Raw genomic sequence first — 13,481 nt, 5'->3', positions numbered from 1 at the left:
GAAACTCGACTCGTACTACACGTTGTTCTCTGATTTCTGTGTTTACAAGTGAAATACTATTCAAGTCTTCAATTTTTAAAGGAAAAATGTTTAAATTTGCAAGTTTAACCGATTTTTAAGTTAAATGAATATATCTGAAATTTGATAAATGTTACATTAAAAGTGGTTTATAATATTACTATGCATTACTAATATAACAGTGCTGCCAATCATTTTCACGTGCATCTTTTTAAATCTCCGATTTCATTAAATACAGTGACGTTACATGACGACCATTTTGTCAAACGTTTATAAGAATAATTTACCAGAACAAGTCAAATTCTTTATCTAATATCAACGAAATAATAAATGTCACAGAAGAAGGATAAATGATTAAATAGGTACTAATGTTCTGAGAACCATACTTTTCTTACAAGTGTAATAATATAAATGCATTCTGGAATTGCGATTTCGTAAACTTTGGTATACATTTCTTTCTACTCAAATGAAATTACTATTTATCGTAACAAACCTACAAATCATTAGCTCTCGGCCTAACCTCAAACATTCCATAAAAAAATCTGATTTTGGAGAAAAAAAATACTATGCTGGAAAAAATTTGTGTGGTTATGGGTTGTGCCACTTTGATATTTTTTATATACCATTGAGTTGAATGATAAAATCAGGATTGAGGTTAGGCCGAGAGCTACTGATTTGAAACACCACCACAAAAAATTTCAACTTCATCTGAACCTCCGTTTGATCTGTACCCTGGTTATAGTGAGAAAGTGCAGACCGCTCATCTTTTTTGTTCTTAACAATACCGCCCTCATTTCTACTGCTTATGTTTTGAAAACATTTAAATATAGATTCATTTTAACCGAATTCGTCAAAAGATTTGATTGTCCTTGAGCAAAAAAACTCTGACGATTTTTTAAAGATAGGTCCGCTTTAGGTTATGTCGTACTGGTCTCTCCCCTAGATACAAGCATCATCTTCTCTAGTCATCTGGGACACCTGGTTTTCACGCGCCAACTCGTTCGTTGACGTCGGTACCCATCAATGTCAAAATAACACGACCGATAGGGGACATTTCATAGAAATCAACACTTAAAAGATAGTATTTTTAATTAAAAATCAAAGTATTGTAGCACGTTATCGATTAAGATTTCCACAAATAAAATGTAGAATATTTTGTTTGTCTTTATCGATATGATTTGCGCTTTCGATACGTATATAAAGAAGTCAGTACAGTTTTCATCAATCAGTTGGATATTTGTTTGCAACATGCGGGCTGTAAGCGTCTCTCTTCTCTTTTGTATTTTTACCATCGCATATGGTAAGAAAAATTAAAACAAAATATATTCAAGCTTTAAAGTAAACATTCTAATTTTCACATACTATCTCTTAAATTAGGGATTTCATGAAATTAAACTTAATAATGATTAAATTTAATTCAATAAATAATATACCCAATAGATTAAATTTGATCTCAAATAGATTTAATCTCAATTAGATTAAATTTCATTTCATTTTGGTGGATTTCACTTTAAATTAAATATGGCAACCATTTTGTCAAACGCTTACGCAGTGATTTAATAGAACAAGGCGAAACGTTTATCTAATTTCAAGTAAACAATAAATGTCAGGGTAAAATGATAAGCAACTGAATAGAATCTCATGTTTTGAGAGTCATACTTTTCATATAAGTGTAATAATGACGTTGCAATTCACACTTTCAATATCTTTGTAAACTTTAGTATATGTGTCTCTTTAGACAAATCAAGTAATTCTTGTAACAGAATATATGCAGATTGAAGAGGTTCAAAAATAATTAATTATTGCAATATTCTAAATAAGTATTAAAAAATAGAATTGGGGTGCAATTTTTTAATAAAAATTTATGGTCTACAAATTGTGGTCCACAAACAACGTACAATGTTGAATTTGGGAATAAAGTGTGATCTCAAAAATGTGCTTGTCTTTTAACCATTCACGTTTTCCGATCAATAATTATTATTATTACAAAAAGGTTCAATGTATCTCATTTCTATAAAATAGATTATTACTTTTCTTCTGCAATACCGTAGAGGTTATAATTGTGATTGTATTATTGCAGGATTCCCTGAGTCCCAAATTGTTGGTGGCAAAGATGCACCAGTCGGGATGTTCCCATATCAGGTCTCTCTGAGGGATGGTGGAGTCCATTTCTGTGGTGGCTCCATCATCAGTTCCAGATATGTCCTGACTGCAGCTCACTGTGTCGATGAGTATGTTTTACATGAGTAACTCCCATAATCCCGACAGCCAAAATTCCGATTCTCATAAGTCCGTCAACCAGAATCCAGTCAATCTGAAACTCCGACGAACCAAAAATACCGAAATCCAAACTCCCGATACCGACATAACCCGGCAATAATTATTTTTCTATTTCTTATAAAGAACCCTCTACTTCATACAACTACATTAGACAAGCTATTCCAATCCTGTTAATGTATACTTATATATTGTTTTCATAACCGACAGTTCATTGATGAAACAAAATAATTACCAAAATACTGTTAACGATTACCAAAATCTTGGATTATCTTCGTGGTATAGAACACAATTTTTGTACTCTTTGTACTTTCGTGTTATTTAGGTTAATCATGTGAAAAATATATACTATATTCTTTTAGAAGTAAAACATTTTTAAAGTATCGTTTTATAAAGAAATACGTTTGTTGGACAGTTATTATGATCCATCGAACGTCACCGTCCACGCTGGAACGAACCTTTTGAGTTCTAAGGGCGACACTTACCGGGCGGAGAAAATTGTCTTGCATGCCAATTTTAGCCCGAAATATGCTCTCAACGATATAGCCATGATTCGAGTCGACAGAGAGTTTGTCTTCAATGATTTAGTGCGACCGATTCCACTGGCGGCAGGCAACAATACTTACGAAGGATCAGAATGTATTTTGACTGGATGGGGATCTACTGAAGTAAGTTTCATGTTTTATTTCTAAATTTGCAAACTTGCCAGATTGTTAAAATTTGAAATGTCCAAATTTTTCGATTCATGGGGTTCTGGATTTTTAGATTCCTAAGTGAATAGGTTACTAGATTTGTTGATTTCTATATTTCTAGATTTCTAGATTTCTATATTTCTATATTTCTAGATTTCTAGATTTCTAGATTTCTAGATTTCTAGATTTCTAGATTTCTAGATTTCTAGATTTCTAGATTTGCAAATTTCTAGATCTTGAATTATTAAGGTTATCAAGTTTCTAAGTTTTTAGATTTGTAAATTTTTAACATACTTTGTTAAAATAATTTTATGTTTGATTTGCCTAACATTGTATAATTAATTAAGATAATAATGATAGATGACGTAATATTAATTTATCCATACAGTTTTGGGGACCTGATCCAGACATACTGCAATATATACATCTACGCATTGAAACCCAAGAGAAATGTAAAGCATCAGATAAGAAGGTGGGAAGCAGTCATATCTGCACTTATACCAAAAAAGGCGAAGGAGCGTGCAATGTAAGTGCAATTACCTGACGAATATACATTTACGCTGCATGATCGTATTCTAATTTAACAAAAGAGTCTATTTATCTCTTTGCACTCGAAGATAATTTTATTGTCTACAAGCTGCAACTTAAAAATATTAATTAAAATGTTAAATGAATTCTTTTGAGATTATTATTTCTCTACTAATAAATTCCAATATTGTCTATTTCGCTATGTTTATACATCACATGAGCACTATTATAGAATTAATTAAATAATGCTTATTTCAAATAATTGCATTTAACCGAATGGCGCCTGAGAGGCGCTTCTTGAGCGCAAAGGGTTATTTGACCGCTTCCTTATAAAATCGTTTATTATAAATTATCCTACTGCATTACAATTCCTTATAACATTATAGTAATCATGCATTGTTATCTTATAACGCAATAATAATATTTTCGCCATTTACAGGGTGACTCTGGTGGCCCTCTCGTTGTCAATGGCGTGCAAGTTGGCATTGTATCCTTTGGAATGCCTTGTGCTGTTGGTATCCCTGATGTGTATACTAGAGTATCTTGTTTCACGTCCTGGATCAAGGAACAGCAAACTTACCTTCAGATGAGCGAAACTGTACCACAACCAAAAGACGCCATTTATATTGCCTAAAAATAACGATTGTAATTTAATACTTTTTTAATCGGTCATGAAATGTAATCATAAAGAATCCGGAAGTATAAATAAAACTAATTTATTTGCGCTTCAAGAATGAAATATATATTTGTTGAACACAAAGCATATGATTCACCGATTGCTGGTTGCTAAGTGACAAACCATTGTTCGACACTGTGGACGTCGCAACCTGATTTCATTTATTCTATGCTTTTGTTTCGACAATACTGAAATAATGTTTTGCGTATTAATGTGATCAATTCTTTTTAACTGCGACACTTATATTTCTGAGTCATAAGTTATTGATTGCGATTGTTAGAGTCAAGTCCCTACGTTGTCATATTTCTGCGTCCCCAAATCCCTAAATTCCAAAATCACTGCATTCACCAATCCCTACGTCCCTAAATTCCAATATTTCAAAATCCTTACATCCTCAAGTCCCTACGTCGCCATATTCTTACATTCCCAAATCCTTACAACCTGAAATCCATACATTCACAAATCTCTACGTCCTCCAATCCCTATATTTCAAAATCTTTAGATTCCCAAGTTTCTACATTCCCAAAACTTTACATCCTCAAATGCTTACGTCGCCATATTTCTACATTCCCAAATCCTCACAATCGCAAATCCCTACATTCACAAATCTCTATGTCCCCCAATCCCTATATTTCAAAATCCTTACATCCCCAAATCCCTACGTCGCCAAAATTGTACATCCTCAAATCCCTACGTCGCCATATTTCTACATCCCCAAATCCTCACAATCGCAAATCCCTACAATCACAAATCTCTATGTCCCCAAATTCCTATATTTTTAATTCCTTACATCCTCAAATCCCTACGTCGCCATATTTCTACATCCCCAAATCCTAATAACCTGAAATCTCTACATCCACAAATCTCTGTACCCCTAAATCTTCAGGTTCCCAAATCCCTAAATCCTAAAATCACTACATCCCCAAATCCCTTCGTCTCCACATCCCTACGTCCCCAATCTTTATCCTAAATACCCAGGTTTCCGAATTACTGAATCTTAAAATCCCTGCATCTACAAATCTCTACATCCCCAAATTCCCAGGTTCCCTAATTCCTAGATGCTATAATTCTCATATCTCTAAATTCCCATATTCCTACACGTCCAAATCGCTAAACCACCAAACCGTTGGATTGCTAAATCCTTAAATCTTCGCATCCCTGAATTTCTATATTCTTGCACTTTGAAAATCTCAAAAATCCTGAAAAAAAATGGTTTTTATCCCTACTTGTCTGTTTTTTCTAATGACAGATCGGATACAAGCAAAGTAAGAAACGCAAAATATTGACTATTTACTGCAATGACTGCTGCCAGCATTTATGGCAGGAAATGAACACTCCTTAATGATAAGGAAGTGAGCTGATGAAAGGCACTTGGTCTGCCATATCTATTCGCCGATTTCTATTTCTCTAACATAAATCATATATGTATGTATGACATATATCATTTTATATTATCAATTTATAAATCAGTTACATAATATGTATGTATATGTATATCATATAAAATCAAACAGATCTACAAATTTCATAGAATATATAATTATAAAAATTATATTGTCTTCTGTTGGCAATATTATACACGTCTCAGGATCACAGAGCTTAATATTATAAGCTTCTATGAATTAGTTAAATGTCTCTTTTACGTATCAATCGAGTATCTATCAACATTACAATAGAGTAATTGATAGGAAACATTTCATAAAAATAGATACTTAAGAAATAATATTTTGAATGAAAACTGGTTATCATACGTTATCAATCATGATTTTTACACATAAACAACGAATATTTTCTTTATCTTTTTCGACGTCATTTACGCTTTCGATACGTATATAAAAAGAGATTAATATTGTTTTCATTAGTTAGTTGGTCATTTCTTTCCAACATGCAGGCCCTAAGCGTTCCTATTTTACTGTACGTCTTCGCCATCGCGTATGGTAAGAAAAAACAACATTAAAGAATATATCGAAGCTTCACATTGTTAACATAAATTTTTAGTCTAATCGAAATTGTTATCTGGTATTAAGCATTTACTAATTCTTCTTATACTTTTTTATTTCATTTCTTTTATCATTGAACGATGATTAAGTTATCTCAAAATAAGTGAAATCAACTATTAAACTTTGAAAATGTACACCTATCGCTGATATAAACAGAAATTTTGTTGCATAACAGAAAAAGACAGAATGGAATAATTGCAAAGTATTTAATTACTCGAAAATAAAAATAAAGTATCATGAATACAATTTGGGTAAAATTTTTAACGAAAGACAGCAATTTACATGTATCATTGCATTTGTAAATACAATATGGCCCAAAAAATGTGTTTTCTTTTTAACAATTCTTTTTCTGTTGACAATTATGAAAGTGGTTCTTATTTTACCGGAGAGATTATCTGATTATCTGATTTCCATATCTAATTTATTTATTTCCGCAATACTGTAAATGTGATATTTATTATTGTATTAATACAGGATTCCCCGAGCCCCAAATTGTCGGTGGCACAGATGCACCAATCGGTATGTTTCCATACCAAGTCTCCCTGAGACAATATGACAGACATTTCTGTGGTGGATCCATTATTAGCTCCAGATACGTCCTGACTGCAGCTCACTGTGTCGAGGGGTATGTTTTGCATAGTTCATTACAAATTCCGTGTTTAGAACTTATTTGACCTGTTAGGCAAGGCTGAATTTTACTTGGCACTGCTCTTTACGACAGAGTTCGACTCGAATTACGTTAATAAGTAGCACTGTAATGTGTGACAATGTTCTTTACGCGAGTACATTGGAATGAAGTTCTTGATGATTAAATTATAATTTTTCCCAAAGACATGATACATATACTTTAACCTTGATAATTTACTTTTTTAGAAAATTCACAAAATATGTAACTTCCAAATTTTTTCAATATCGTATTAGTGCAAAGAAATGCACCACAGTGCGTAAACTACTTGGCGTTATTTTTTATTTACATGTAATGTACTTTCTTAGAGAACATGGTGAAGATAAAAAAGTGCGAATCAAAACATGTGAAAACGATCATTCAATTGAAACGGTGAGCGAGTCAGTAGAGTGAGCCATAGAGCTATGTAATCTACGACACTCTCACACATCAATTAAGTCAAAAACAATGACAGTGGCAAATGACAGTCTCGAAAGAGAGTGACATAGTGCGAATTACATTCAACAGCTGTTATTGCCATTATAATTCTCATTTGCCGAGATATAACGAAGTGTTCACGGTGAAGATAGACATAAGATGAAGTGGGGAAAGTTCGTAAACGGGGCAAGTGCGTATACAGGCTATTTTTATTACAATATGAGCAAAATTTCTCCATTTAGTATGTTTGTTTCCTTGTTTTGTTTCATTATATCCCCTTTTATATTTCAGCTAGGAGTACTTGTTTGCAGTATAGAGTACTTGCATAATGCAGTAAAAAGCATTTTATAACAGATTTGTTAATAATTCTGCTCTTGCCTCATTGCACATGAAATAAAATTTCAAGGCATTTAACTTCAAGTTACGCTTTTACCCCATTTTCGAGGAAAGTGCAGAGTAGTTGACATTTTAAACAATTTCCTATCAAAATCAAAATGTACAAGGAAAATTAAGGTCCTAGTTAATATTAATTAAATAGTAGTAATTATGCAAAGCGTTCGATATCGACAACATTAAGTATATACATAGCAGACTGAATGTACTTACGTTTAAATACCAACTTTATAAAAACCAGTCTGTACTTACCTCACTTCACCTTAGCTTCATTCAATTTTGGATCCTCATGCGCCAAATCGTGGGTTGACATCTGTACTTTATCAGCATGTCAATAATTTTGATTGATTCGATCAAATTTACACATCTTATAATGAATCACTGGTACATGATTCACCTAAATACATATATTCTGTATTTCTCAAACTGTACAATGTATCATATTGTTCGTCCTTTCTACTGAAAGGTGTCGTAATGAAAAGATTAATATCAAAAGACTCTGTGATCAGCATCGTTATCTCACCAGACATGTTTGTTTGACAGAATATATGATAAATCGAGTGTCACCATCCATGCTGGAACGAATGTTTTGAGTTCGAAGGGCGAAAGTTACGGAGTGCAGAAAATTGTTTCTCATAGCGGCTATGACTCAAGTCTTCTTATAAACGATGTGGCTATAATTCGCGTCAACAAAGAGATTGAATTCAATGATTTAGTACGACCGATTCCACTGGCTGCGGGCAACAATACTTTCGAAGGATCAGAGTGTACTTTATCCGGATGGGGCAGAATTAAAGTAAGCTTTACATTTTATTAGGGATTCCTATATTTATACAGTTGCGAAATTGTTAAATTTTTTAATTGTCAAGTTTTTCAATGGATAGAAGTCTGGATTTTTAGATTCTTAAATGACTAGATTACTAGATTTATAGATTTCTGGACTGCTAGATTTTTGAATTCCTGGTTTTCTAGATTTTTAGACTTCTGAATTTCTAGATTTCAGGATTTCTAGATTTCTGGATTTCTACATTTCTACATTTCTACATTTCTACATTTCTACATTTCTACATTTCTACATTTCTACATTTCTACATTTCTACATTTCTACATTTCTACATTTCTACATTTCTACATTTCTACATTTCTACATTTCTACATTTCTACATTTCTACATTTCTACATTTCTACATTTCTACATTTCTACATTTCTACATTTCTACATTTCTACATTTCTACATTTCTACATTTCTACATTTCCACATTTCTACATTTCTACATTTCCACATTTCTACATTTCTACATTTCCACACTTCTACATATCTAGAATTCCAAATTTCCAGTTTTTTTAGATTTCTACATTTTAGAAATTAGATTACAGACTTCTAGATTTCTAGATATCTATATTTACGAGGTGTGACACAAAAGTAACGAGACTAGTCCAATAAATCATTGTATCTTCAGAATCAGTTCTCCGTGACATTATCACCTTTAAAGTAGTCCCCTTCAGCATTCATATACTTTTGCATTCGGTGCTGCCATTGCTGGTAACAGTTCTGGAACGAGATTTTTGGAAGTCGTTTCGGGAGATTCTCCGTTTCTGCTTGAACCTCTGCTTGAAGTGAAATAGGTTCCCATTAAGCAAAATTTAACCTTAGGAAATAAAAAAAAGTCGCATAGAGCCAAATCAGGTGAATAAGGAGGATGCCCCATCACAGTAATATTTTTACTAGTCAGAAACTGCTTGGCAGCCAGTGCCGTGTGAGCGGGTGCATTGTCCTGGTGCAACAGCCATCCATCGCTCCACAACTGTGGCCTTTTTTTCCTAATTTCTTCACGAAGTCTTTTTAGTATTTCAATGTAATAGCGTTAGTTAACAATCTGATTACTGAGAAATCACTCAATCATTACAATTCCATTAATGTCGAATTTTGATTTTGACATGCGTGCTTTTTTGGGTTTTCGGGATCCTGGAGACTTCCACTGCCTCGACTGGCGCTTACTTTCTGGGTCATAGGTAAAAATCCATGTCTCATCACATGTTACAAAAAGAGTTCAACAAATTTTACAAGAAACTTGATGTTTATTCGCTGTTCGGTTTTTACGTTAGACATTTTTCCGGCAAAATGCAATTGCACGTGTTCACTAAATATCGCAATACTTTCAAATGGTATGAACGATTCAATCGAAATTGGCAACATGGATAGAGGAGGCATGTGGGATGATGCCACAAAAATAATTGCTGCCAATTCCATTGTTTTTTCAAGCTACAGACCCAGTCTCGTTACTTTTGTGTCACACCTCGTATATTTATTCAACCAATTTTTCAATTAGAAAAATTTTAATTAGGAAAAAACGTACTGTACAAATACTTAAAAACGAGATTATACAAATTTCTAACAACTGTACATAATATAATTATACATAAAATTGTAACGACGTATCCCAATATTAACTCAAAATGATTCTGTCAAATTCTGTTTCGTGCGTTTCTGAATTTAATCTCTAAGTGAACAAATGAAGGTAAAAGTGATAAATAGATGATATAATACGAATTTGTTCATTCAGGCTGGAGGACCTATTCCAGACAAGTTGCAATATATAACCCTACTCATTGAAAGCGAAGCAAAGTGTAAACGAGCACACGATAATGTGGAAAGTTCTCATATCTGCACATTCACCAAATTTGGCGAAGGAGCATGCAACGTAAGTATAATTACGTTCATAATATAAAATTTCTATTACAATTTAATGCTAGGTTGATTAGGTTCTAGAGGTACTTTTTTTCTAAAAGACTCCATTATTTGTCATTAGCGTAATTATTGATTATTTTATACATTATTTTCAAGTAATTTTATCTTTCACATCTATCATACCAACTTTTGACATATGTTTTACTTTTTTACATAGAAACTTAGATTATTAGTTCTACCAGTGGCTGTACAGCCATTAATTGCACACATTTTATTCGAATTTCAGAAATTGCAAATTCAATTCGACTTAATAGTTTCGGTTTAAAAATAATTCCAATTTTCATACTGCACATTTAGCAAGTTGTATATCAATAAATAAACTACATATAGAAATAATCACATTTAAAAACTGAAGTTTCCCGCCACCTGTCAGGTCACAAAAGCATCACCAGATGCCGCATTGATCTATAACTTGTGGCGGTTTTTTTAAAATGTACTGTAATTATAACGAATTATTTCATTTTAAAATTTAGTTTACATACGAGAATTTGTATAAAGTATTATGACTAAGCGAAGCCTGAGATCTGACTTTCTTTTTGTTTTATGATAAGTTTACATTCACGTTCTATGAACTTGATCTGATTTAACTAAATTAGGACAACTAGTTAAATTAAATTAGACTTGTTATAATTTAACTAATTTAATATAGTATTCGTTCCTAACGATGTCGTTCCTTATAATTTATCTTACTGCTAATTACTTATAACATTATAATAAAAATATCACGTATTTTTGTGAGAAGGAAATATTGAAATTCCACGAAGAAATAAGAGGTGTCGAATTCCCTTCTGCAAAAAAAATGTGTTCGTTATCATTTAAGACAGTAATTATACTTTCATCATTTTTAGGGTGACTCCGGTAGTCCTCTCGTTATCAATGACCTACAAGTTGGTATTGTATCATTTGGAATGCCTTGTGGTGTTGGTTACCCTGATGTCTACAGTAGAGTATCCTCATTCACGACTTGGATCAAGGAACAGTATACTCTCCTTCAGAAGGACGAAATTGCAGCACAACCGGAAGACATCATTTTCGTTCCCTAAATTTTAACCTTATACTTTCTTAACCAGTTAAGCGTGTTTGACGACTATATCCGTCATGAAGATTTGGCAGAATTTTGTGTCATGACGACTATATCCGTCATGTGTAAAATTTTGTTACAATTTGATATTTAAATTGTAATTTTGGTGAAAACTAAATTTTATTCGTATATTGTAATATGTTTTAAATGTAATTCGTCATAACTTGAATATCGCGACACACACTGGTGCGCGTTTTGCCAAAAGGTCGCCACGCTTAACTGGTTAACTAATCATAAAAATGGAGAATAGAAAATACTCTTATAATAATTTTTTTTAGTATAATATTTAATAAGAATGTCAAGATTATTACTTTAAACTTGTAATCTGATATAAATTTCAGTACATTTATATTTTGGAAATAAAAAATATACTATTTTGCAATGTTCTGCATTTTATCAATTCTTTCACTTGCTGCATTTATATGTATTCCTAATACTGTCTTTCTGATTGATCTGTGTTTTTACTTAATAATTCAAAAACGAAACTATTTTTGCAAAGTGAAAAGTTGTTCAGAGCGCGACCCGTAGGACGTAACCTGTGGATTACATCCCCTAGGGGTTAAACTACAACCCCTTTTCGGAACTTACACTAGTTATGAGACACCCTGTACAAATATAAGATAGGGTGAACTATAACTCAGTATAAAAAATTATAATACATTCGTACAATTAAAAAACACAAATTTTCAATGTGAAATCGAGTAAAAACTTCCAATAGCATTTCACAATTGACATCTTCATTTTTTTTTTTTAATGTAAGACGAAGTTGCATAAATCGAGGTAGATAAGTCAAGTGAAATATACCCTTAAATAATCTTAAATTTTCTTGAAAATAAAATAGGAGGGTAAATGTCCATATACATGTCCATATAATACTACTACCCTTCCTGTGATATGATGCTCTCGTTTCTTCAGTTATGCATTAATTGATACACATACACTCTTCCTAGGATTAAATACTGTAAATAATAAAAATTACTTGAATGAATATATTAATTAATGTATAGAACTAGGTCTGTTTGATTGAGGCGCTCCGCGCCTAACCTAACAATCTTGAGCGAGCGAGTAAATTTCACGCTAGAGCAAAAATAGTCAACCGTGTCATCCGGTTGAGTTGGTTGAGTGGTGCAAGAGAAAAACGTGGACAAAAATGTTGAAAAGTCAAGTACATAAGCGCGAGCAAATTCAATTTTGCATTAAAGTCTACGGCGATATGGTTTTTCCGTGATTATTCTTCCGTGGCATGCGCGGGCGGCGCGTAGGATGAATATACACGATAATGAGTATGCAAAATCGTTAATTACTCACTTTCTGAGCACAGTCTATGCACTTTTATGATTAAAGAATATTCAGTGGTTCCCTAGCTACTTTCTCATATCACATATGTTCACATTTTTATTGTAAACAATTAGATATTAATTAATATCCAACACGAAGTCGGCGGAATACATCGTACGCGTGAGCTAATTTGAAATAATTAATAATACATTTTCTAAACACAATTTATGCACTTTTATTATAAAAGAATGTTCAGTAAATCCTCAACTACTTTCTCGTATGATATTTGTTCAGATTAACTAATAATCTAAGGCCAGCCTCGGTGACAAGCGGTATACACGAGGTCATTTTGAATAATTAATTACACGTTTCGTGGATATATTTTGTGCACTTTTATGGTTGAAAAATGGTCAGCAATGAATTATTTACGTGGTTCGATCATAAAAGTTCATAAATAATGTTCGGGTAATGAGTAATTAATTTCGCCGCTAGATGACGCCGCTAGTTTTGTCCATAAAATGACATTTTCTTTATTTTCTTTATTAAAGCCTTTAGGAAGCTTTTATTGCATTATTTTACTTCTAATGCGATCATATAATACTTTCTCAGCCTCAGAAGTACTCAAAGTTCGCTAATTTTCGAGAAAATCGCTTTTTTATATTTTTGTAGTTCCGACTTTCACCGCT

The 13,481-nt window shown here is 32.6% G+C and overlaps 2 protein-coding genes across 2 annotated transcripts; both read left to right on the top strand.

The window, feature by feature from the left end:
* Nucleotides 1-2,759: 2,759 nt before the first annotated feature.
* On the top strand, nt 2,760-4,219 carry LOC143265469 (chymotrypsin-1-like). The gene is made up of 3 exons (XM_076537750.1): nt 2,760-2,963; nt 3,376-3,513; nt 3,955-4,219. Exons 1-3 carry the CDS (start codon nt 2,844-2,846, stop codon nt 4,147-4,149), a joined length of 453 nt encoding a protein of 150 aa, XP_076393865.1. The 5' UTR covers nt 2,760-2,843; the 3' UTR covers nt 4,150-4,219.
* A 1,851-nt stretch (nt 4,220-6,070) lies between these two features.
* Nucleotides 6,071-11,891, top strand: LOC100881044 (chymotrypsin-1-like). The gene is made up of 5 exons (XM_003700833.2): nt 6,071-6,128; nt 6,666-6,816; nt 8,230-8,482; nt 10,252-10,389; nt 11,285-11,891. The coding sequence occupies exons 1-5, from the start codon at nt 6,077-6,079 to the stop codon at nt 11,477-11,479; spliced, it is 789 nt and encodes a 262-aa protein (XP_003700881.1). The 5' UTR covers nt 6,071-6,076; the 3' UTR covers nt 11,480-11,891.
* Nucleotides 11,892-13,481: the final 1,590 nt, after the last annotated feature.

The sequence above is a fragment of the Megachile rotundata genome, chromosome 12, assembly GCF_050947335.1.
Source record: "Megachile rotundata isolate GNS110a chromosome 12, iyMegRotu1, whole genome shotgun sequence".
NCBI lineage: Eukaryota > Metazoa > Arthropoda > Insecta > Hymenoptera > Megachilidae > Megachile > Megachile rotundata.
This window is presented reverse-complemented; position numbering and strand designations above follow the sequence as displayed.